Source organism: Crassostrea angulata, chromosome 9 (genome assembly GCF_025612915.1).
Source record: "Crassostrea angulata isolate pt1a10 chromosome 9, ASM2561291v2, whole genome shotgun sequence".
Taxonomy (NCBI): Eukaryota; Metazoa; Mollusca; class Bivalvia; order Ostreida; family Ostreidae; genus Magallana; species Magallana angulata.
In genome coordinates this window covers 13,658,803-13,686,612 of record NC_069119.1, presented here as the reverse complement: position 1 = coordinate 13,686,612, position 27,810 = coordinate 13,658,803, and the positions used below count along the sequence as shown (strand labels likewise).

Below are 27,810 nucleotides of genomic sequence, written 5' to 3'. Positions count from 1 at the left end.
GAAGTCGGGATCTGACAAGTGCATTTCATAGATTTAGCTCGGGATCGGAAAACAAATGAACTCTTCAATCAATCATGTGACCATGATGTGAAAATAGAACAACTTTCATTTTGAAATTTGGTCGGGTCCATATCTGTCGGTATAAACCGGCTAATTCAGCTTTCTCCCTTCAGTATGGAGATGTTTTATAATTTTTTTCTTTTTGTTTCTGTACTCGTCTGTGTCATCGATCCGTCAGCCGGCGAAGGAAAGCTTGTTATGGTGAATCTGGTGAGCTTTTTAATGTATTTCATCTACCGTTTAAATGGAAACTAGGCTTGATCAGGTGGTACATGCACAGGCACCTGAATTTTTATTAATCAGTCGCTCAATAAGGCAAATATAAAAAAAAATTCTACCTCCTTTTGAGGGAATATATGTTGGAAGATGTTCAAGTAAAAATGATTCATCCAACATTTTTACATGGCATGATATAACAGGTATATTTTGTTTTTCACACACTTTTGGTGCAATGATTGTTTTAAAGAAATCAATCAAATTAACTTCACTGAACAGCTGCTGAAGTTAATTTGATTATATAGTCCTCAACATATATCGATAACAGGTACATAACAATCATATGTACACCTAACAAGTACATTACTAAATCTTACAAAGTCATTTGTAAATACAGGTACCTACTTAATATCTAGGTAGTGGTGGGTATAAATTGCAAATGCCAGCAATTATATTAATTGTATTATATAAGTGATGTAATAGGGTAATTGGCATTCATTTTTGATGATATGAAACTGTTTCATACGGCTTATTGCTTGCTCTACGTATATACGCCTATTTGCAATAGCTTTAGTTTTTGACACATCAGAAGCAGACATTTGAGAAACCCCCCGCCTACCTGAAGGAATCAAAAGCTCTGCCCTTAACAGGGTTAGCTCTTCTCTTATAGGGAACCCCCTATCAGCCATAACCTTATCATAGGGCTCTATTATGTTTAGAAAGCCAGAATTTAGTGTTATTAACTTATCACTGGCACGACCAGTCCAGGCCTCAGATACAAAGATGATCATTCAATTAAGCTGGAGTGATGCTGATTAAGATATCCGCAGTACATGTATTATGGTGTTTGTAATAACTCCAGGTTTGGGCTGCTACCTGTAAATTGTTTGGCGTTTCAATAAAAATTTCTGTACAGTCAATTATATGTCGTACATTTCGATAAGTATTATTTTGGAAAGAACTGGGCAAATTTGACATTACTACCTCTCTGGGTGGGTTGAATATCAGTGTGCTAAGCACTAAGCTTAGGAGTTTTATCCAAGTTGTAAATACACTGGATACATAACATGTGTGGCTGACACACCAAACCTATCTGTAATATCTTCATTGAGATAGCCTAATCTTAGTTTCATTAGACACATTACCATTTCTTCTTTAGGACCTAGTGTTCTGTAATGGCTTGAGAACTTGATCTTTTGTTTTAAAGGATTACAAACCCTTTTTGGACCCTTCCAGTAGCGCAGTTTATGAATATGGGGGTGTATAGTTTGATAGACAGTATTGAAAGATTCCAAATTGGGAAAACCAGTGTAAAATTTAACTTTTGCATCTGATTTTAAAACTTAGCTTAATGAAAATCTTTTGAGGGGAGCTGGTTTTTCCTTTGGTTTTGAATCAAGTTTTATTTCAAGGTCTTTAATTTTATCCTCTAAAAGGGCAATTTTTCCCTCATTATCACACATGTCACATGAGCAACTTAGTTGCACATTTATAAAATTGTTACTCTCTTCCTTGTCACATGTTGGGATTGGGGAAGGCTGTTGTTCAGTTCTTCTTCTTTTTTCGTTAGTGGGCTGCAGAGTTCTTTCCTTTGGGGGCAGTTTAGATACAATGGGCTTATGGGGTGTGTACCCTAGTTTCAGCGTGAGGTATGGGTTTGTTGCAGTTGGCTTCCCGTCAATAAAATGGTCAGAACACACCCTTGAGTCATCTTTGGGCATCCAATTTTCTGAGCCATTTTTTCTGTTAATTATACTGGTCCACTTTTGCCGTCCATATTTATCTTTCAGTTTAGTTGGAAACGGGAACAGTTGGAATGGCGGGTCAATTAAAAGAGAAAAAACAAACTTTTTCCTTTTCTTTGGGCGTCCTGTGGTCATGATGATAAAATCTCTTTGAATTTAATTTATTCCTTTGACGTGTGGGTTGGGCCATCCTACAAAAATTCTCAATTGCGGCAACGGAAACGGAATTTTATTATCAAATGACATGGTTTTTCCCCAAAGATGGCAGCCAAGGGACATAACTTTTGAAAAGTGTGGATTGGTCTATACATGGGAATACTAAGGATAACTGAACTTTTTATAATGATGCTTAATAATTGATCCTAACAATAAATAACTTGCAAAATTTAACCAATATGTTTAACACACAACTTCATGTTGCTTAACATAATTGTTCCATTTTTAGAAAAACAGTTCTCTTTATAAATAAATATATATATATATACATACATCATGTGTTAATGTACGATGTATTTTAGAAATCCAACCAACAAACACCTTTGTTTACTGTACAAATTTCCTTATCTATAGTATTCTACCAGTTTTGACTGGTTACTGTACCAGTATATCAAACGGATAGCATTCTTGATCAGAATAATTGACTGGTTTTCTATCAAATGTGATATTGTAAGAAATATTTCCTTTAACTGTAAGGCCGGGACTCTTGATGTCGATCACAAATAACAAAAAAAAAAGCTTTGCTAATGACACGGAAATATTAAATTTTCATGAACGTGGAATTCCATTGATTAATAGACATGCATACAATGCACAGTTACTGTTAATTATCTATGAGGTCTTTTCGCCAGTGGATCAATGCCCAAGATCTATATGACTGTATAGGTTTTCATAGATTAATTTTGTGTTCAAGGAAAATTTGTTCAGTTGGTAATTAATTAAATGATGACTATTTTTCATTTTATTTAGCCTAAATTTTCAAACTAATTTTCGTCAATGATTTCTCGGCAACTACCAGTATATATCGCAGATGCTTGAAACTTAAACATTTTATTTGTTTAGGAAGGCCATACAAGTACCTTGGTATCTATTGTAGTACCAATTGTACATCAACTTCCTGTTATATGAGGACTTTGTTTGTTTTTAGCCAATTTTTTCAAACAAATTTTCATCAAAGTTTTCTTAGCAACTATTTATCGCAGATGCTTTAAATTTTAAGACACTATTTTTTTGGGCATACCGAATGTTAAATTGGGATCTTCTTTTGTACCAATGGAACGCAATTTCCTGTTAAAAGTCGACTGCTTGTTTTGTATATTCATGTCAGAGCGGGGGTACTACTGCTGTACAGTACTATATATAGTGAACATTGGCTCAGAGATATCTTGGTCCCTGTATTTGGTTATCATTTCTTTGTAGCGAAGTGGGAATACATGTAGCAATTAAGAATGTCTTCTGAACTGCAGGTCCCAAGTTCAAATACAAGGTGCTTTTGTTTTAATGAATAGTGATACATTTTTATTATTTGATTTTTGTCAACGTCCCCAATGATTACATGCTAGAATTTCATATCTCTAAGGAAAATAAAACTTTGAGATTGTGTGCAAAAATTTTCTGAAGGGTGTGGAGGACCCTTTACTTGCACTGCCATCTTTTTCCTGTCGAATATTATTATCAGACAGAGTTATCCTATCCTCATTATAGCGTACCGATCTATGTCTGTACATTTGTATATATATATATATCATAAACATAATGTATCATTACTCAATTATCGGATGTTTCAGGAATTTTCTTTGTAAGATTACAATTCTCAGGAAAGAAAAAAGAGAAATTGCTTCCTGGTTTATAACTTTTCAAATGATGATGTACTAGTTTGCAAACAAATTTATAAGTCCATTGCTTCTCACACCTCTTTGGAGACCGACCGTGGGTTTCTGACGATAAAATTAGTCAAAATCAGTTCAAAATCTGTAATGTTTTAAGATAACATAATATTACAATGTACCTACATGTACTAAATGTACTATGATGTCATCAGTATCTGTGGATAAAGGGAAAATCACGTACGTCAGCATCAAAGAATTGCGAAAAATTATTGGCAGCTATATAGTGCAGATGTATCATTTTTATAGACAATATTATTAGAAATTTCATTCATTTCAATAAACATTAAATTTTAATTGTTGATCAACTAAACAATATAAAATCCACAAAAATTCGTATTATAACAAATATGGATGAAACCACTTACAGTATATTCGGTTGTTTATTTTTGGATTTTCTACAATATGATATCTTTGTGATTTCTAAATTAATAAGTACTGTTAGATAATTTGTTGATTAATGAAGTATGAACAACTCTATTACAGGCTTCATATATTTGAATTTATTAAGTGGGGGAGCAAAATACATTAAGCTGTAATTGCATTATATCATACTTGAACTTTGTCGCTCTGAAAGTGACAGTTACCATATTTAGTAGGTTTGGTGTGTAATTAAATACTTGTATCATATGGGCATATAATTTATTATCAATTTAAAACACATGTCAGATGATCAAACTAAAATGCTATAATGATAAACACTACCCAAATAACATGCTAAAAAAACTGAGTGTCACAAAGTGATTGATGGGGGGGGGGGGGGGGGTCAGGGGTGGTTATATGAGTTGCTTGCTTTCAAAATTTCAGGCTTTTTGATTTATCTGCTAATTATACCCGCACTTTCTAAAGAAAGTTCGGGTATATTGTTGTTACCCTGTTCCGTCCGTCCGTCTGTCACGTTTTACTTTCTCAAACTGCTCTTACATCTTATAAACCAGCAAACTGAACTCTTGGAGTTTGATTTGGGGTATCATGTTGTTTTGTAAAAAAGTTTCAAAAATTCTCTAGTAGTCCTGGGGGTCAAATAATTTGTAAAAAATGACGTTTTTTCACAAAAAACATTCTTCCTCGAACTCCTCCTACATTTTCAACAGTAGACAAATCACCTCTTGGAATATGTTTTAGGGTATCCTATAGATGCGCAATAAGGTTTCGGAATTTTCAATTTTGTCCTGGGGGTCATTTAATGGCTGAAAAATTAGGGTTTTTTTTTTTTACAAAAAAACTGTTTTCAAAAACGTCATTTTATTTTGGCAGTAGCCAAATGATCTTCTAGAATATGATTGGTAGTTTCATATTGAAGTGTGATCAGGTTCCAGAATTTTTTGTTTATTACAAGGATCAGTGGGCAACAAAAAATGACGTTTTTTTTTTTGCAAAAAAAGTATGGTTCCCTCAACTCCTCTTACAACTTTTGGAGTAGCTACGTCATCTCTTGGGATATAATTGGGGCTGTCCTATAGATGTGCAATAAGGTTTTAAAAATTTAAATTTCATCCAGGGAGTCAAATAGTAGCAAAAAATTGACGTTTATCACTCCAAAAAAAAACATAGATCCCAGAACTCCTCTTACGATTTAATGGATAGACACATCATATCTTGGGATAAGATAGGGACTGTTCTATAGATGTGTAGTAAGGTTTTAAAAATTAAAATTTCGTCAAGGGAGTCAAATAGTAGCAAAAAATTGATGTTTATCACTCAAAAAAACCCCATAGATCCTAGAACTCCTCTAATGATTAAATGGATAGACACATCATATCTTGGGATATGATAGGGACTGTTCTATAGTGCATTACGGTTTTGAAAAATTAAATTTAACCCCGAGGCCCATTACCTACATACCAGTTGATGCCCTTTACCTTAAAGGATCAAGAATATATATGGTTAAGGGGTGGGGATCTCAACAGTTTTCGAGATATTTGTGCACTTCCTGTTTGAGGGGGTTCACGACCACCCCCCCCCCCCCCAACCCAGGCCCATGACCTACATAACGTTTTGATGCTCCTCGACATAAGGAACAAGAATATATATGGTTTAAGGGTGCAGGATCTCAACTGTTTTGAAGATGTTAAGGGACTTGCTGTTCGAGGGGGATCAGGACCACCCACAGGACCCATGACCTACATAATATTTGATGCCCCTTGATATAAGGAACATGAATATATATGGTTTAGGGGTCATGATTATAACAGTTTCTGAGATATATGGTAATTTCCAATTCCTGGGGGGTGAGGATGACCCCAGGGGTCAGATCTAATAAACCTTGTATATTGCCAGTAACAGTCAATATATAATTATGAAAACCCTATATTATTATCTTTGTCCGTTTTAATAGAGTCTACAATTCTTCCCATAAGGTTCAATGTTAGACCCCACACCCTTTTGACCCCCCTCCCCCCCACCGAAAAGTGGTTGTCTAACCCCAAAAGAGAAAAATCAAACTAGGGTGCACAACTATATATATATGCAGGCTATTGTATCCTAGGGTTTCATTTGTACAATTCTGTTCAGCCATCTCTGAGAAACAAGTTCAGAGCGGGAAAGAAGAAAAAGAATAATGATACATGTAATAAGAACCGTACAAAAATAATAAGCCTCCAAATTTCATTTGGTAGACTTAATAATAAAGATTAAATAGAGATAGGATCATCAAACATCAATAATTTTAAGATAATTGACAATTTCTGATTCTAAGGGGGTCAGGATGACCCCTTAGTGTCATGACTTATATACCATAATGATCTGATGCACCATGACCAGAGGAGGAATAATATCTTTGGATTAAGGTGGGAATCTCTATGGTTTTTATGATATTTGATAATTTCAGGAAGAGCACTTGGGATCATGACCTACATACCATTTGAAATGCCTTGAACAAAGAAACAATAATATGTGTACATGATATATGATTCAATTTAAGAACCCAGATATAGATCTATCCTCTATGTTTTGTAATTCTTCCTATGTACACGTATATATATATATATATATATATTAGTTTGTGTTTTGTTCTATACTATTCATGTTCATGACTGTAAATATATGACTTGGAACCCCCACTCCCAAACAAACTCAAATTTAAACTGTCGCCCAAACCCCCCCCCCCCCCCCCCCCCCCCCCCGAATTTTTTTTGGATCCGAGCATGTATTCCTCCTCAAACTATAGACAGTAGTAAATTTTAAATCATTTCTTGATTGCATTTTCTCTCCTAATGCACATTAACATTTTTGAAATTGCGTAATTTAATTTTTGAGATTTATAAACAAAATGTTATTTGCATGTGTATTCGCCTATTTGGGGCAATTGTTAAATCTCCAAAACAAAGCAGTGTCATCTGCTAGGAATTAACCACATGGATAAAACACTAACATATGAATAAGATAAAATACATTATTATTTCTAGTTCTAGAATATCAGGGTCAGGGCATATACAATTTGATGTGCACTGACACAAAGAGCAAGAATAAAATTATATGGTTTAGGGATGAGGATCTCAAAATCACCTGGGGGTCATGTACTTTACAGCATTTGATGCATCATAATGACATAAGATGATATTTTGTATTTTCCTATTTCATGGGGTCAGAACATCCCATAGGGTCATGGCCTACATTGTATTTGATGCATTGTAATACATTAAGAAAGAAATACCCATTCCTATTATAACTCATATAAAAATGATAAGTCTGTACACTTACTTATACATGAAATACACAAATTTAATACAAAATTGTTTTTAAATGTATTACGGGAACTTGCATGTGGCCTTCATTTTTAATTAAACTGGTACAAAACAGTGTTATTTAGAGGCAAACACTTAGTGCGGGTATTACTGTCTAATAGAGAGGTTGAGATTTTAAACATGTACGGGTACACATACGTGTGTTAAAACTACACGTACACGTTTTTGTAATTTATCAGTTGAGATTTCTTAACTTGTAGGATATAAATGTGTACGTAAATCAACGCAGTTTTGTGACATGAATTTAATCAGTTAATTCCAAATAATTCCAAATAATTGGTAAATTTCTTATCAATTTTCATGCAATGAAGTTTAAAAATCTATATAATGTATCACAAATATACACTCATTCATCAATAAGATTTTATTTGTTGTAAAAAGCTACACGTTTGTACTTACGTGTTGACGACACTCTACAAGTTTAGAGGACGTGTAGAAACCATGTTGTCACAAAAACTGATGACGTGATGACGTAATACGCGAAGAATTTAGGTGATTCCCCTAGTTCACGTACACGTACCCGTACACGTTTGAAATCTCAACCTCTCTAATGACAGCATCTAGTTAAATTTTTGCTATCAATTTCATACCAAAAAATTGAATTTGTACATGTTGTTGCATTTGAATGTTTTTTTTTATTTATGAATTTGACAATTTATTGATATATAGGAGTTGGGGGAGTGGAACAAAGATTTATTGAGTATGTGTTTCTTAAAATTTAGGTCTATCGTCATGGAGACAGATCCCCTATCGTTATGTTGCCAAAGGACACCCATCAGTTAGATGATTGGCCCAATGGACTAGGCTGGCTATCCAAGGTATTAATTAACCTTAGATGCAGTAGATATCAATTTTGATTTATATATTAGAACCACTTTAACAAGACATTGGACTTTTAGTAGGGCGTAGCTATCTATTTTTTGCGTCAAAACAAGTTAAAATGAGGTGGTGTCAAGCAAAATGATGCACCATTTGCGTAGTCTTAGCTCAAAAGCCAGGCAAATCTTGTTGATTTCAAAGAGCCATGGCTGAGTGGCCAGCAATTAAATAGACAGGCCTTTGTCACATTGCTGCTATTTGACACAACTACCCAAAGTCCAAGCTCTTTTTAAAATGGTTCTAACTGAATTTTTTCTCCAACCTTTGTTTCTTTGAAAAAGCCTAGTACAGGAGCCAGTACATTATATTGTCTTTATTACAATTAAAAATGCTTTCTTTGATGGTTAATGTGGATCTATAAAGGTAAAAATCATTGCAAAAAAAAAAATTATGAATTTATTTAAAAAAAAAAAAATCTGCACTTCATATCCCACTATTTAAGTCTTTCTCAGAATTATTCAATTAATCTTACATTAAAAGTCAGAGAAAGTATGTTCCTGAAAGTTAATATTTTGGTGGATCAGAATGACTTACCGTACACAGAATTTTTCTTTAAGTTATATTATGAAAGTTACAATGGTTGATAAACCACTTGAAAAGGGGTCAGCTTGTTTCAAGTCTTGGGAGTCTATGCTTTATATATAGCTTAATATGTTTTGACCATGCAGTCAAGAAATAATTCATGCAAATTTAAGTCAACACCAAATTAAAGAACACAAAAGATGTCATGCAATTAATGATATTAATATTATTTAATATAGCTACTGGAATTAAAGTTGACATTTAATGATCTTAACAATGCATATTAGAAAGTAGTTTTTACAATATAAAGGAATGCTTATATTCATATTCAGAGAGGTCGTTTTACTGGATTATGTAGATTTCAGTCTTGTCAGTTTCTATAATAGCAATCGATTTTCTTACTAAGAATTATATAATAGGAAAACTACTTAGTAAACTAAGTAAAAATACACAGCCAAGATAATGCCTCAATGTTTAGTAGATCAAGTGTCACTGAGTATTTAAGTGATTTACCATTGTCAGATGTAATCAATGTTATGATTGGTTGATTTTTTTTTCTACGTTTGCCTTTAGATTGGAATGAGTCAGCACCACGCCCTTGGCCAGTGGTTGAGGAATCGCTACACGACAGAGAATACATTACTTAATAAGACCTACAAACACAAAGAGGTTGGTGCTATTTTAAGTTTGGAGTAAAACTAAAAGTGTCACTGGGATAACAGGTGTGCGACTGTCAGTCAATATAATCAGGTCTCAATATCTCAATGGTTAGAGCGCTGGCATGGTATGCAAGTGGGCCTGGGTTTGAGTCTCAGTTGAGACATCACTACACGTTACAAAAGAATAAAAAAATTGGAAGGTCATACTCTGACTTAACTTATTTGTGAAAATATACCTGGTAGGTGTTTTAATTGTACTGATTGATGTACCAACAGAAACATTTATGAAACAATGGAAAAGCTGTCAGTGTGACAGCAAACTGGGTTTTCTTTTGTGCGGATAGTATCCATAATCCATTTGTCAACCCTGAATTGATAAACACTCCCTCTCCAGAGTAATGGGGTACTTCATATGCAACAGGTGGTTTTTTTTTTTTAATAAATTATCATAAATCAAAATCCAAGTAATATGCACATATCTGATATATGTATGATTGATCTGCAAAACAACAACTTTCTAATTTGAAACTTTTGGTGGGAGGAGTTATCTTTACAATTGGAGTTCCCTATGTACAATATTTTACTAAAAAAAATAACTAAGTTCAACAGATGGTATTTTTTATTCATAAATTATGAAAATTCAAGTAATATACACATCTCTGATATATGTACAGTTGATCTGCAAAACATCAACTTCCTATCTTGAAATCTGAAGTAAGAGTTGTATGTACAATAGGGGTACACTTTTGACAGCACTCACCCACCCATCTGCCGCCAATTTCACCATTTTAATAACTGGATTTTCCTTGGAAAACCAGGTGAAAAAAAATAGACTTGAACACACTTGTCAGTGAATGATATGTAATCAATGGCTAATTGTATTCAGCCCGTTGGCACGCCCGCATGTCCATCTCATCTCTTTTATTCCAAGTAAAATCTTCCCGTCATAAAATACTCAAATGGCGTTGATTTTTCTTTATTTTAAAGCATTATCACTTACATTCATGTAAAGAAATATCGAGCCCGTTAGTTATTACCTTGTCAAACAGTTTCGATTCAGTTAAAACAAAAGCTGTAACGGTAGGCGGTAGAGCTTTCCAACTCGATAAAATACCGCTCTAATCCCAAAAGATATTATTTCTAAACATATTTATTGTAACTTTTCAACACATCTGTATCTATCATAAAAAAATTGATGTGCTCATAAATAAATTATACTTGATAAAATATCGTTCTAATTCCGAAATGTTTTATTTTAATTTAAACATTTTTATTGTTACAGTATCTTTCCAACATATCTGTACATTTCATAAAAAAATGATGTGCTTACAGATAAATCATTAATTAAATGTAGAAGAGTTTCTAATTTTCTGTTAAAAGAGAGAGAATCAGAGAGGTGGGGAAGTGAGATAGATTTTTTAAATCCTAAAACAGGAGATGCTTTTTCGATAACTGCATCTTTGTTATCTGAGAATTACATCACTCTCATTCTTTAATCAAATGAGTTATTAGCAATTAACGTATTATTCCCATTCAAAAACTGTAGTTCAAAAACATATCATTCCTATTTTGGAAATAACGTTCATAGGCAACAAAAATCAAATTAATGAGGAAGAGTTAAGTATTGTCTTTGAATTTGTAGCCATGTTTAGTGTATTAAGTTTGTCCTTTTTCTTTAACCATGTTTTATCGTTTTTCGCACCATCTTTTATTTAGATCCAGATTGACAGCTCTAATGAGAACAGGTGCCTCATGTCCGCCTATAGTAACTTGGCTGGACTCTACCCCCCAACAGAGGGGGAGATGTTTGACCCATCCTTAAAATGGCAGCCAATCCCTGTCCATACCAGGCCTGAAAAGGAGGACAATGTAAGTCAAAGGTTTTATGCATGAAAGGTCAAAGGTAATATGTTAGTATGTATGAAAATTTGACCGTGCATAAAATAGCAACTACAGTTGAACTTTGATATCTCAAACACTGATATCTCAAATACATTGAATATGTCGAAGTAATTTGTAAGTCTCAACCACTTATTCTTTAAGTTCTGTACTCTTGATATCTTGAATAGTCAGATATCTAGAAGTTATTAGACAGTCCCATCTAGTTCGACGTAACGAGGTTTGACTGTGTGTGTAGTCCTTGTACATCAACATGAAAAAGGAGACAATGTAGTTCAAAGGTCTTTTGTGAAAGGTCAAAGGTCTTATGTGAAATGTCAAAGATCATTGTAAATATACATGTGTATTTATTTTATAGTGCATGCATGTCATAATATGCTTGTGTACCATTGGAGTTTTTTTCTGCAGCTTTGAAAGTCAATTTGCACTGAACTGACTCTTGAGTTATTGATTTAGGTCATCAATATGGGTATGTCCTGTCCAAGGTATGATGAATTACTGACAGAAACCATAGCATCTAAAGAAGTTCAGACGGTAGAAACAAAAAACAAGGTAGGAAATGGATAAACAAATGAATGATTTACTAAGTCTGAGTTCAGTGTCATATACATGTACTACATGTACCGGAATGTTGATGGTCTGTGATATTGTTTAAGAGGGTTTGATGGTAATGGCCATTTTAAGACAGTATAAATCTCACTAAAGTGGAAAACTCTCTTCAAAGATGTAAGAAAACATTTAAATATTTTAAGTTAAAAATATAAGATTTTTCTTTACTATGTAATGACCTGTACATGTTACAGCTAATCAAATCATAATTAAAAATTTAAGGTAAATCTAATGCTTTTTGTAATTTACTGTAAACGTATTGTATTTGGCGTGCACGATATTTGGCGGAAATTAGTTTTCGAACAAGATTGCACAGATTTGAATTAGCCTATTTCTGAATGTGACTATTCTTATACAGAGATGTATGGCATTTAGCGATGTACTTGATTTAGCGGAGGGCCGCACTCCACCAAAAGCGCTAAATAGAATACACCGCCAAATGTAGTACGTTTACAGTATTCACCACCCAAACATGTGATGAAGAATTTCAAATTGGTTTCTGGGTTCATTGTAGGAATTCTATAATAAGGTGGAGAACTATACAGGATTGTCTGGTGTAAATATCAACTCTTTATGGATGCCAGCTGACACATTGTTCTGTGAGGTATTGTGCCAAGGCCTTAAAAAAAGCTGTGTTTTTAGGGTAACCAGATCTAACCTACAAAAATGCACCGATCCTTCCATTTTTAGATGTCTGTTTTTATCAGATTGTGATTTTATATGTTATTTCTATTAAAAATCCGTTTTTAGATATGACATAAACAAACATTTTTAGGATTCATGCAGACAAAACTATCATGGTAAAATTTAAAAAAAATCCCTACCTTCCTGACCTAATTTTTTCATCATTGTTACCTTAAAAACACATTTTTTTATAGGCCTAAGAATTAATATTTGATATTGTTGTCTTTGTGACTTGCTGTGTTTCACAAATATTTAGAGCAACAACATTTTTGTGCTGCATAAATTTGCTTCTTGTACACATAGTTTGTTTATAAAGTATAAAAATTTTCAAAGTGGATTATAACAGTAGCATGATCCCTAAAATAAGTGGTCCATGCATGGAAATGACCCAAAAGTTCTTAGAACAGAAATTAGATTAAATTATCTTTATTCATTTAAGAAATAAACAGCAAGTTCAAAAGTTCACTGGGATATGAACTTGGTTGGTCAATTAAGTGATCATATCCTGTGAAGCCCAAAGAGCTTCTCAGAAGATTTGATCACATGCCAACCAAGTTCCTATCTCAGTGAACTTTTTAACATTGCTGTTTCTAACTTATATTTACATTTGAAAAAGTCAAATTATTCAGAATTGTAAAAATTACCAAGATTTTATGTTTACAATTATTCTAACGTTAAGCGCATGCTATGATCATGGTGACGATAAGGAAACATATTAAATTTTGCAAATGTAAATATAAAGTTTATATGAATACTGAAAGTTAAGAGTTTGTGTGTTTTATTTTCATAGGAATTACTCAATAGAAGTTAATTGAATTGATGGCTTCTGTAGCATTTATGTATAATTTAGGTAATCAGAACTTGTGATGGTATTTTTCCTTTCTTTATGAAAAATCTGAAGAAAAAAGAATTTGATTAATATGACCAGCACTTTTGGCATAAACATGGTAAAGTTTTGAGTGTCCCTGATTCATAAAGCCATACCTTTAATTATTATTTGCTGCCATTCAGTTTTTTAAAACATTTTGATAACATTCATGACTTTATACAGTACCGTCAACGCGGATCCCGTATTTGACCGCGCTCCCCCCGCGGTTATTTAATCCTTTCCGCGTTACACCATCGCGGTTAATTCATCGCGGTCCTCGCTGCAGCCATGTTTAAACCGCGGCGGTGTGACCTACCGTTGAGTAAGAGATCGGAGATTTTTACCTGTATGCTATTAGACAATAAGACGGCCACCTAACACTGAGAGTCATTCTATACTGGCCATGCCTGATGTATTGTTTTCATTTAACATATTAAAATGATTACGTATTTTTAATGCACGTTTTCAAAACTCCTTATCGATTATTTTAGAGATGTTTTAATCAAAGAATCATCTGCACCCGTAATAATTTTCATGTAACTGTTGATATACCTATTATTTCAAAAATATTTAATCATTTTTATAATGTAATCTACATGACGGAGAGAACTATAAAATATTATTTTTCGATTTGTTAATGATTTTAAACATTTCCGACTACAAAAATGTTTTAATCCATATCAGTTTGTAGCTCGTTTTACGGCACTCTCTCGATGCTCAAGACAATTAATCTAGTCCGTGACAGGCACATGCTACACGGAGAACGTTTACCTACGGTCAACGGCATCATATGAAAATTTTACTCAACCCTTAAAATACTAAATTATATTGACATAATGTTATGTGAGTTCAATATGAAGCTACAACACAAATGTACATGTAGTATCAGCTGCGAATACCGTTTTTCGTAACCGCCCCCTCCACCTCTTCAACGTTTAATGACTGTGAAAGTACATGTAAATTGTACTTGACTTTAGTCCCAATTGTTTAACACAAAGGTGTGAAACCATCGCATTGACGGGAAATCACTCTACGCTTGAATGCACAGAATACACTGGTACATGTATATGAGACAGGTGGATAATCCGTGTAACGAGTGACCATCAGGAATTTCATTTGTTTTCAAACAATTTTACTAACAGTAAAAACAATAAATAGCTATTCATTTTACTGTTATCTGTTTAACTGTTAAAGATACACCCCCTCCGCAAAAACCTAAAACCTTCAATATAGACTAAGAGAGAGAGAGAGAGAGAGAGAGAGAGAGAGAGAGAGAGAGAGACTGTCGATACTCAAGACAATTAACCTAGTCCGTGACAAGCACACGCTACGCGGTGTACGTATACCATACGATCAACGGCAAAATATGAAAATTTTACTTTACCCTTAAAATATAAAAAGATATTGATATCATTTTATGTGTGTTGAATATGAAGCTACTACACATATGTCGTATCTGTAGCGAATTATAACGTTTTTTGTACCCCCCCCCCCCCCTTTCCAACGTTTAAATGACTGTCAAAGTTAACTGTATTTGTCCCAATTGTTTTACACAAAGGTGTGAAACCATCGCACTGACAGGAAATCACTCTTCGCTTGAACGCACAGAATTCACGGGTATGAGGCAGGTGGATATTACTTGCAACAAGTGACAACCAGGAATTCTTCCCGTATATCAAACAATTTATCTAACAGTAACAATAAATAATTGTTTCATGTTACTGCCTTCTTAAACTGTAAAAGGTGTTTAACATGTCTCTTCCCCCAAAAGAGAGATAGAGAATTAGTTTTCTTTTTAAATAACGTTGTATACGAACTAAACTTCACAAACACGGTGTCAAGCATTAAATTAAACATCATAAACAGTGTTAAATACTTTATTGTTAGGCAAACTTCTTTTTTTCCTTTACTTGAAGACTAATAGAACTGAACCGTTTTCCTTTATCAAGGAAGAAGCACGTGGTGCAGCTCGCGAGCTGATTTGATTGACAGGTGAAGCAAGTGGACTCAGACTGAAACACTTAGGAAATTTTTATATTATTATGTTTCAATTGAATGCAGTGGCGTCGGGGGGGGGGGCTAAAGAGCATTACCCTCTCTCTCTCAATCACACACACACACACTCACACACATAAAGATCGTAGATAAAATCAAGATTGGCGACACTCAATCAACATGATCAAGAAGCCTCCTCTGTAAGATAGGTCTACGGTTAGACGAAGCTGTACGCAATTTGGAGATTTTCTTTTGTCTTGAATAGGTGTGAAAACCCCTAGAGCATGTAATTTTCTACCCTAGGTTTGTTAATCACTATACACAGGAAATGATCGCGACTTATAATTAATATACACAATGAAGGAAATGTGTACAAAAATAGTTGGCATTTGAATTTTTTAAAAGTAACTCGAGATGTATGCATTTAATAACATGTACAACTTCCCATGTTGTTTTGTGATGTAACAACCTCATTCCATTTCTTGTAAAGAAATGTCTATCTTCACGCACACCAGAACGCCTAGCCATTGTTTTATGAAAATCACAGAATATACGTGTATATATTCACTGTATCTTTTCAGGGCAACACTAAGTTTAAAACTGTATAAAACCCGTGCGATGTGAAGAATCATACAATTTTAATTATGAGTACCCTTTTCCTTTGTGTTTTAATTAGGAGAACTGATATTTCTTTGAACATTTAATTGTGAGCAGGTGTTTTTATAAGGCTACAACTAGTCGGTCTACAGAGCTGGTTGAAATCAATTTTCCTAACAAATTATAAAAATTTTATCAAAACAATGACGCTTGTTACAGCAATTATAAAGTCGTGATTTTCCGTAATATGAGCGATTAAGCCACTTTTAAAATTTGAATGAATTTTTAACGGTTTCATAGGATAAAAAGATAAAATGATATTGAAAAAAAAATATATACGTAGCTGAATATTTATAAAGTAAAATATTTAATTTAAGTAAATAAGTCTTATTAATTTTACATTTTTTTTTGTTAGATTTTAAAATTTAATTTAATCGTACATCGATAGATCAATAATTAGTAAAGCATGATTTTTCAACCACCTGCGGGCATGGCTCATTTCACCTTGGATTGTACAGATAACAGCTTTAAATGATTAGAATTCAAATATTACCCCAGTATTACCAAATAAACAGCAAATATTAAAGAAAAATATTTACCTTCAAAATATGTGATTTTCTATAAAAGGATCATGATTATCTTTATGCATTTGTTAACGTACATTTATGTTTAATGAATGTTATATTTTTTTTTAATCGAGGGAGATAACTCGTGTTCCTTTTCGATACTTTTTAACACCTGTAATCGATCGTTCAAACCGCGGCGGTGTTGTCATTATGGGTGATTGAACCGCGGGGGCACGCGGTTTTTACCTGAGACAGGTGTTTAAACCGCGTTGCAATTTGGACCGCGGGGGTGCGCGGAAAATACGGGATCCGCGTTGACGGTACTGTAAATCTATGTGTGTGTTTTTGCACCACTACCAACGTTTGGATGTTATATTTTGTTCTTACCATATTTGGGGAGGTGTGTTGAGAACCAATGGGCCTGGTTCCTAGTACTGTGGAATCAAAATTGTTCGTGGGGGACCAATGTTCTTTAATCATCTCTTGTCAAACACAACTTACAATGTATAGGCGAATTCAAGACAGGGCAAAACCGTTTGCAAGACTTGGTGGAGAAGGGCAAAAATAACACTAAAATAAAATTACCCAGTGTACAGTGCACTGCTTATTATACATGTATTTCCAGAAAGCTCACAATCTGACTCTTGATTCATGGGCCTACGAAAAGTATAACAATATGACAATATACGAAAGACTCCGAAAACTGGATGCATGGCAGTTCCATTTGTTATATTACAACATCGAGATGGCCAAACTCAAAGGAGGTGAGTGTTTATAAACTTTGGGTCTGTTAAACACTTTTGTAAATGAAAATTGAAGATAGAAGACTTTAGAATTTTAGAAAAATAACAACTGTCCTACCTTTGCTCATATCTGTTTTTCTTTTTAGCTCACCTGAACCGAAAGTTCAAGTGAGCTTTTCTGATCACCTGTTGTCTATCATCCGTTCATCCATCTGTCTATCCATCTGTAAACTTTTCACATTTTTGATTTCTTCTCTAGAACCACTGAGCCAAAATTAACCAAACTTGGTTCAAAGCATCCTAATGGGAAGGGGATAAAGGGCACAACCCTTTTTAATAGAGAGATAATTCTGAAACTGTGAAAATTGGGTGGATGTCTTAAAATCTTCTTCTCAAGAACCACTGCACCAGATATGCAAATATTTACACCAAAGCTTGTATATATAGTGAAGAGTCTAAATTGTAAAAATTGTGATCCCCGGGTTAAAACTGGGGTCCCAAGAGGGGTTCAAAATTTATTAACTAAAAGACGAAATTAACATAGAAATATATAGGGAAAAGGGTTTTTTAAAATATATTCTCAAGGACTACAATACTACAATTAGTAAGATTACTGTGCAAGTACCCTAAGATAATGTAGATTCTAAATTGTGAAAACTGTAACCCCCGGACTAATTCTACGTACGGTCCTAAAAGATGTTCAAAGTTTAACTTAGACTTGTATAATGGGAAAAAATTTTAAACTCCTCTTTTTAAGAATTACAATGCTACAGTTGGACTACGATACTACAATTAGTGACATTACTGGGCAAGTATCCTAAGATAATGTAGATTCTAAATTGTGAAAATCATTTTTATTAAAAGAAGCATTCAAAAATAAAAAAGGAAATTTCCAGGATAAGTTTATCATTGTTAAATTATCTGGAAATTTGTTTGTCAACTAGTTTTTTGTTTTTTGGAATTTTGATCCCGACATCAATTACTCACATATTGGGATTTAAGTGAACGGGATCAAAGATCATAAATTCAAACAAGTCAAAAGGTGTGGATCTTAGTTCTTACGAAGTTTTGATTCACAAACACACAGTCAGGAAAGATAAAGGAAGGAAAGATAATAAAGGTTATGGAAAGAAAAGTAGGAATCATTGATAGACTATATCAACTATTTAAAGACTTTCCATGTTTTTTTAGTTTAGTCTATAAGACAGATGAGAATGCAAAATCGGTAGAGTCTTGCAAAATCTAACATGTACTATGTCCTCATTACACCTGTAATATTTTTATTTGATGAATCGATAAAGAATCTTTTAATGATTGAAAGACAAAACAGATGCCAATATCATCTTTCAATTTTTTAATGAATATTTTTCATTTTTATCAGTGAAATAGGAATTTTTTTTTTGACTGCAAATGGGTATTTTTAAGCTTAAAATTCAGTCTCATTTGATGTGTAAAATAATTATGAATACAAACATGCCAAAGATATAATTTTTTCTCCTTTTTATGTATTGTTTAATATATGGCAAAATCTTGAAATGTTTGAGAGTTTTACAATATTTTTTCAGAGTTCACTTCATAATAAACCTTTCGAAATAAAATGATACAAGAACTATTGTTCAGGTGAGCGATATGTGGCCAATGGGCCTCTTGTTTTGTATTGAGAAACTTCAGATGAAGTTAATATATATATGCATGTGTATCATGGTTACATGTACATGTATGTTATTCTCTACTATCTTTTAAGAATGTATGTCTCTTTATTTACAATAACTATTTTATACTTGCCAATTCCTTTGTTACCATTTTTGTAGGAATTGTATTGTTACAGTATGGTAAATATGCACAATTTGTTTGTGTAATTACCAAGCTTCTGGATTTTGGAAATTAAATTCTTAAAGTTTTTCTCCACTTCAATACAGTTAAAAACTTTTTGTGAAAAGGAGGCTCATTAAAAGATCTAAAATGAGTTTTTTCTAATCTAATGACTTTCAAAATAAGTTTTCTTGACATGGATACTGTAAATTCCTTATATTACGTGAGTACTTAATTCTGCTATCCCCGTGGTTTGTATCAAATCGCGAAAATATGAAATCAAGAACGTTGAACTTTTCTCCTTATTTCTTAGAGTTTTCAACTCTCCGAAAATAATGGCAAGATTTTAAAATCCGTGATGGATGCTTCTTGCGATTTTACGCAAATATTAAATTCTCACATTTAATTAGGAATTTACAGTACACAAATACTGAACATCTTAAGATATACACATTACATTTCTCTGTTTGTGTGAATGGTTGGTTTATGGAATGTCATAGAATATGATACATGCCTATTCATGAATTGTGTCTGGCAGTGCATCAAATTGCAATGCATTGAATAAGAGTTTTCTTTTAACTATGGTTGATAAAATATTTCAGGGCCTTTGTTGAAGGAAATGAGAGAAAACATGAACAACATATCCAGTAAGAGGAATTACACAGGCCCCAAACTCTACATGTTCTCTGGGGTAAGAACAGACCACCATCTTATATTCTTTTTTTTTAGAGATCTAAAAAAAAAAAGGTGTTTTTCTGGCTGAAAAATTAAAAGATATAATGAAGATACATGTATTTTGAAAAAGGGGAATAACTCAATTTTTTTTTCTTGCATGAACATATAATTTAATTTCAATTTTCTTCCCTTTTCAAAAGGCAAATTAATTTATTGGCTTATGTGGCAGCATTGCGTTTGTGCCTTTTTGATATTTTGCCCTCAAGGATATGGTCTTTTTACTGTCAAGGATGACTTTCTGGTGTAAAATTACCTACTTGTACATCAAAACTGTTTATATAACCTTTGTTGTCAAGTATTAGCTGCAATAATGTAGCCCTCTCTCCAATTTTATTTGTTTTTATTTTTTCTTCTTTTTTTTCTGTAAGGTAAACATCCAGTAAGCCTCAGATATAAAATATCGGAGAGGGCTATGTTACATGTAATGTAGTTAATCATGTTTATTTACTGGTGTATTTATACTGCAGCATGACACCACAGTAGCCGCTTTACTCAGTGCCCTGGGTCTGTACAAGGATATCCCCTCCAGCCCTGGTTACGCAGCCTGTGTCATGTTAGAACTGTACAAGACTGAGAATTACTACTACGTGGAGATTCATTATAAAAACAACCATCTAATGGAGTCCAATGCCTCGACCATTCTTACACTCAAAGGTTAGTTCAGTTAATGCTGTTAAATTAGCAGAATATAATATCTTTATAATACTGTTCTTAAAAAGATACTTCAGTTGATGCTGTAAACTTAATTGAACATTATTTCTAATAATACTGTCCCTAAAAAAGGTTTGTGCAGTTGATGCTGTAAAATTAATAGAACATCATTTCTAATAATACTGTCCCTAAAAAAGGTTTGTGCAGTTGATGCTGTAAAATTAATAGAACATCATTTCTAATAATACTGTCCCTAAAAAAGGTTTGTGCAGTTGATGCTGTAAAATTAATAGAACATAATTTCTAATAAAACTGTCACTAAAAAAGGTTTAGTTCAGTTGATGCTGTAAAATTAACAGACAACATAATTTCTACTTAAACCATCCCTGTAAAAGGTTCAGATAATGCCATTAACTAAGTTGTCAGCTCAATTGATACTGAGAAATGAAAAGCTAGTACTGTTAAATCATCAATGTAATAATGATAATACCTTTACCTCATAGTGTTTACTGAGATTATACTGATAGCACAGTGGTCAGTCAAGATAATATTGTTGACTTTAAAGTTCAGTAAAATTATGTTAAAGGTCAGGAGACCTGTTCCTCATTTTTATATAACTTTTTCCAGGAATTTGTTATTGATTTACTACTACTTTAACAAGCTTTTATATTTCAAAAAATTATGGTACCTTACCAAGCATTTGCGTGAGATACTAGAGTATGAAATTTCCTATGTAATCTTATAGAAAATATACTTGAATTGCTGATTTACAAATTTTTGGCATATAGGTATATTTTTAAATTTTTAATCATCTTATAATAAAAATGATAATATAAAATACTGGGGATAATTTTATTTGGTTTATTATCATTCCATTGAAAATTTGAAAAATGATCTTCATTTTTCAAAGAATGTGTCATCTGACCTAAATTCATTTACCTTTGACCTCAATTCAAGAAGACTACATGTGGTTTGAGCGATAATCTTTGATAAAGATGTTGCCTCTTATCTTAAGATATTTTTTCACCTATTAATTTAAGTTGATTTAGTGTATTCTGTATGCTCTGTGGTCAGTTCATACAGTGTATGATATTATAAACTCAAAACACACTTCAGATTTAATATACTGTTTACTCAATGGTAAGATCAAGACAGTGATAATATAAACTCAAAAGTCAGTTCAAATTAAACCGGTAACTGAAAGTTCATTCTATACTGTAGAATTATTAGAACTTGTGGAGGCTAAATTTTTCGTGGTATTTGTGGGAAGCCCTCCCCCATGATTTAACACCCTATATGAAAACAAATTTTTAAAGAGTGTTTTTTTTACTAAAACTGAAAATCAAACTTATTCAAGAAATAAATTACATCCCCACAAATAAGAAAAAAAAAACCAATCTACAAAAATTGGTCCTAAATTGATTCAACAGTACTTGCCCTTAGATTATAATGACAGTTAAAATGATACTTTAAATTCGTTCGAAATGATACTACTTTGGTTTCATCAATATTCGATAAAAACCAATTTTCGTGGATTTCGTTGTTTAGTTGATCCACGAAATTAAATGTTCATTGAAGTGCAATATTTATTAACATTTTGTATTGATTGGGTCATTGGCCACGAATTTACGTATCCTTGAAACTGTGATTTTCACGTTATTCACGAAAATTGATGCCCTTTAATATTAATGAAACTACAGTAATTAAAATGATACAGTATACAGTTAACTTTAAATTCATTCTAAATTTACTTTAAATTCATTTTTAATGATACTGTATTTGAAAAGGTATATATATATTTATATTACAAAGTCATAAAAGTCAAATAAAATGATCCTGTACATTATAAGGCCAGTTCAAATTATGGTATAAACTCAAAGGTTAATTGAGCTAATATTGTTAATTCAAAAGACAGTTAATATAATACTGTAAATTCAGAAGATAGTTAAAATGTTGCTATAAACTCAAAAGACAGTTTTAGGTATTTTAAGTTGCTATAAACTCAAAAGACAGTTCAGGTAATATCTAAAACTCAAACAGGTTAGGATCAATTGTCCAAATGGGATATAATGGTCCAAATGGAATATAAAGTTATTGTGCAAAAAAAAAAAATTGAAAAAAAATTGAAATTTTTATACAAATCTTCATTTATGTGTATTAAGTGCAACAAATTTTAGTTTAGAAGGTTTTCTATATGTCTAATGCTAGTCAGATTGATCCCTAGGAATACTTGGGTACTGTAGCTTCCTTATTTTATGCGAGTACTTAATTTCGCAATTCAACTGGTTTGCATCAAATTGCGAGAATATGAAATCGTGAACACCAAATTGATAGCATAGTTTCATTTAAATTGCATATGTCGAAAAATTAAAAGCGAGATTTTAAACTCCGCGAGGTGTACTTCTCGCGAATTCCTCGCGTTTAATTAGGAATCTACAGTATACTGAGGGATCAAATTCCTTAATAGTATGGTTACAGAAAAAGTTGTCTACCAAAAGTTGTTACATTTCATCTATTCTAATGCGAATTTACATCAAAAATTTTAAAATCAATTTTTTCTAAATTTTCTGCACAATAAATTTATATCCGATAAAACACGCTTTGTAAACTCAAGTTTACAACATGAAATAAAGTTACGGGCATGAAAATCACTTCACTGTAAGCGTCAATTCATTATAAGCGTGTTGACTATAACCGTATTTTATTGTATACCCCAAATGGGGTATTATATACCATTTGGGCGATTGGTCCCAACCTGTCAAAAGTCAGTTTAAGAATGTTACTGTAATATAAAGTATAATTGAGACAACATACAATGTTGTAGGCTCATAGGACAGTTGTAATGATACTGATAACTTAAAAGACAGTTAAGATGATGCTTTTTAAAACTTGAAGAGTTTTGAATTTTAAAAATTCTAATAATTTGATTAATTTTTGGGTGGATCGGATTGATTATTAACAGACCACTTGGCCTCTTTACAAAGGAATGATTTTATCTTTTGCACTGTAGGCTGTGAGAAGAAGTGTAAACTAGAAAAGTTCTTATCGTTGACTGATGCAGCAGTTCCAAAGGACTGGAGAAAGGAGTGTTACACTCGTAATCCACCAAGCAGATCCGGCATCCACTTGTCCACATGTATGTACTCTGAGTACTTTCTAGAATGATAAAGTAGACAACCCCCTACCCTTCTTTTTGAGGCAAAATGACTTAAAAACCCGCACTTGTTGTTGAAACTTGCATGTAAAGATTCAAAGGTTGGAAAGGGGGGTTGTTATGGGGAAAACAAGTACTTTTGCGGTAGAATTTAGTCTCAAGCGCGGGAGATTGGTTGTATGCGGTAGGTTTTAGACTTTAAGGCCGTTTTGCGGGAGTCTCCCGCGTAATGCAGGAGAGTCAAGTGGTATGCACTCAGGAAAAATGTTCAAACTCTAAGCGTGCTATTTGTACATTTACCATTTGTGATAATTTCTCATCATGATTTTTTTTACAGCTGAGATCATCTCTATAGTGATGGCTGTAGTACTTATTGTGACATTGGTGTGCCTGATTGTGACCTGTGTAAAACTCAAGCGAACCACCAGTGAAGGCTACAAGACCTTTGTCAACTCGTAAAAGTCTAGCTCTCGCAGCAACGTGAAATATCATAAAAGATATTGCTTACTCAATATGCAACTAGACATGTTCTTCTGTACTATACATTCATTGGTAATTGTGTAAGTCTTGGAAAATGAATTGATAAAAAATATGATGTAGTTAATGAAGAAACATGTAGGTTCGAAGGTTAAGATGTTATTTTATTTAGTTACACACTTGAGATTCGGAATACTGTAAACAGAGATTTATTTGCGACATTATTTTGCAATTTAATGGACACCCACTGGTTCTTGACTTCAACTAAATTTCGCGAGTAAGCCTTATAAAGACGACAAGGACTGGTTCGTGGCGAGAAATATTTGCGATGTCAATGCTCTCTCGAACATCACGAAAATTTCTTGCTCGCGAATAAAAGTTGGTTTACAGTATATTTTAAATGTATTGGTGTGTGTAATATTTTATTTTATTAATCTAGGTTAACAATGATAATCAGTTTAAACGTTGAATGCTTACAAAATAATGCAGGTATTACATGTATTTTAAACATTTGTGCAGGCATTATTTTATATAAATGAGTTTTTGAGATGTTAGTAAATCAGTCACATACTGTGGTTTAATTAATATTCAAGGGTATCAATTTTCGTGGATAAAGTAAAAATCGCATTTCAAGGATACGTAAATTCGTGGCCAATGACCCTATCAATACAAAATGCTCATGGAAATTGCACTTCGACGAACACTTAATTTCGTGGATCAACTTAATAACGAAATCCACGAAAATTGGTATTCATCGAACATTGATGAAACCACAGTATTTATTGGATAAGATTTGTTATTTGATTTGAAATTCAAAGTTACAATTAAAACACATATCGTTATAATTTAGGTAAATGTGGTGATTTAACATGTTTAATAGCAAACATGTTCATTAAAAAATCGTTTAATCTCCTAATTGAGGAAAAAAGGTATACATGTAGGTTATTAGATAGTAAATACTAAATGCAAGAATAGTTTGGTTGTATAGTACAAATCATGTAGCCGTTTCAACAAAAGCTTTAAGAAATATTTTGAAATTACATGTATTAGAATTTTACAAATTTTCAAAGATAAAGATGCAATAGGTGTCTGGCATCTACACTTATTATCATAACAATGTTCTGTTTGATTGCGTGTTTTTGCGTGAGTGACTGTGTGTGTGTGAGCTAAACAATTGTTAAAGCTGGCTTTGCCAATTCTAGCATTTGGTCCAGAATTGTATTGATGAAACAAGGATATTGGATGTTAACATGAAAATTAAATCAATTGCAATGGAATTCATTGATGAATGTATTATTGATGCATCCTTCTGATAAAAAAAAACAAGTGTTGTCAAAGTGTATGGCTTAATTTTGTATTTTTTTTCCCTCTGACAGTGCATATTCACGCTTGTTCAGAAATTAACTTTTTTCAAATAACAAGTACTGTGGAATCATTAGAATTTGTGGTGGCTCAATTTTCGTGGTATTCTTGGATAGCCCTTCCCAATGAATTCACATTCTCAACAAAAACAAATTTAGAAGAATTACCTTTCTTACTGAAACAGCTTTCTTACTGAAACTGAAAACTGGCGCATCCACGAAACAACATCCCGAGGAATAGGCAAAAACCCACGAAAATTGCCCCCAACATAATTTAATAATTCCACAGTCATCTAATTATAAGTATCTGAAGTAATTGTTTGATTCCCTACGTTTCAAAAAGTGTTCCTGATAGTGACTGTGTATATGTACTGGCTTTGTAGCAATTAATATAGGTTACGAGTATTAACATTCCATTCATTCTAGACCATCTTATTGAACATGTACATACAACAATATTATAATGAAAAGAATTAGATTTTTTTCCACTTATATCAAGGGCTTAATATTTTAATTTACATGCACATATCTTTTTGATTTAATACCAGTGTACTAAATTTACAATTTTTTTGTTAAATGAATGTTGGTATGTTTGTATTTGCATACACCTGTGAAAAATAATTTAATTATGACTGTGTTTCAATTGTTGATAACAATTGATAAAATAACTCATCGGGGTTTTTTTTAACAAGACATGTATGTTTGACATTCAGTTTAATTTTGCCTCCAATAATCATTCATGAAAGACAGCCATGAAAAGAAGGGCATGGTATTATTCAGTTTTTGTAGCAATTTTGTGAAAAAGATTTTTTTCAATTTATAAAATTTTAATGATTGTTCTTATATTTTATTGAACTATGTATCAAATGTACTAAGGATATGATCACCATTATTTTTGTTGAACAAGAGTTTCATCAGTTTTTATTCAATTGTAATGTATTTTGGGGTTGTTAATTGTTCTTTTCTTTGTGATTTTCATACACTGTATGTTTAACTTCTCTTCACTTCATCATTAACAGAACTCAGTATTGATATTGCGATCTTAAGGAGAGAAAACATAATTTATAATTTGGTGAATTAGTTATTGGTTTTATACATGAAGTCTTGTGTATTATCTTCCACAATGAATACATGTTTCCATTCAGTTAATTTTTCATCAACAACTGCTATTGAACAGTCAATAGAGGAATTACAAAGACTGTATTTTGTCTTTTTTTGCAGCAATTAGCTTTAGTTTATTTAGGAAAGATCATACATGTGTAGATCAAATGTCTTTTCATGTATGCACGCTTGTTATTAAAGCATGTACGTTTAAATTAGATTTTTCAATTGAACTAGCTGTTTCTAAATCTTGATGATCAAGTTTTAGGCTGAAACTTAATTTAATGAACAATTCAAAAATTAATTATTAAGTACAACTTAATTTTTCAGTGTTGTTTTTAAGTAAAGAAAAAAAAAACAATGAAAAAATTAAGGGCTATTACATGTACATAATTTATACTTGATGTTAAACTGACTGCACAATTGAAACATGAATTCATACTTGTCTGTAAAAAGGCTTTGTTTTGATGCAATTTGATGTAAATAAACTTGCACTACTAAAAATAAACAAATTGATCATTATATAATTCAATTATATTTATCTAAGGTATTTTGTATAAACATTTGCCAGTTACTTAGATAGGCAGCATCTACTACAGTGAAAACTGATATTTTCAGCAAATTTAAGTTAGTGATCAGGTGTTGTGTCTGATATCAAAATTTACGTAAATTCCATGATTGATAGTTATTCCAAGTACAAATACTTCCCTATTAAGGGTAAAAAAAATGATCTGTTAGTACTTTCAAGTTTATTTTAAAAAAACGTTTTGTAGATTTAAAGCAAGCTTAGAAAGCTACGTTTTAAAACATTACTTTTGGGTTACAATGTTAATTACTTGTCAATGAAT

The 27,810-nt window shown here is 32.6% G+C and overlaps 1 protein-coding gene across 1 annotated transcript; it reads left to right on the top strand.

The window, feature by feature from the left end:
- Positions 1-79: 79 nt before the first annotated feature.
- On the top strand, positions 80-27,474 carry LOC128163105 (prostatic acid phosphatase-like). Its single transcript, XM_052826607.1, has 11 exons — positions 80-270; positions 8,373-8,468; positions 9,625-9,720; positions 11,427-11,579; positions 12,066-12,161; positions 12,733-12,822; positions 17,554-17,692; positions 20,086-20,174; positions 20,686-20,872; positions 23,880-24,005; positions 24,361-27,474. The coding sequence occupies exons 1-11, from the start codon at positions 175-177 to the stop codon at positions 24,480-24,482; spliced, it is 1,290 nt and encodes a 429-aa protein (XP_052682567.1). The 5' UTR covers positions 80-174; the 3' UTR covers positions 24,483-27,474.
- Positions 27,475-27,810: the final 336 nt, after the last annotated feature.

Bases quoted from the DNA above. Each gene is read 5' to 3' on its own strand.
- LOC128163105 (XM_052826607.1), top strand. From the start codon at position 175: ATGGAGATGTTTTATAATTTTTTTCTTTTTGTTTCTGTACTCGTCTGT. The intron at 20,175-20,685 runs GTAAGAACAGAC...TTTATACTGCAG, and splicing joins AACTCTACATGTTCTCTGGG to CATGACACCACAGTAGCCGC. The intron at 24,006-24,360 runs GTATGTACTCTG...TTTTTTTTACAG, and splicing joins CGGCATCCACTTGTCCACAT to CTGAGATCATCTCTATAGTG.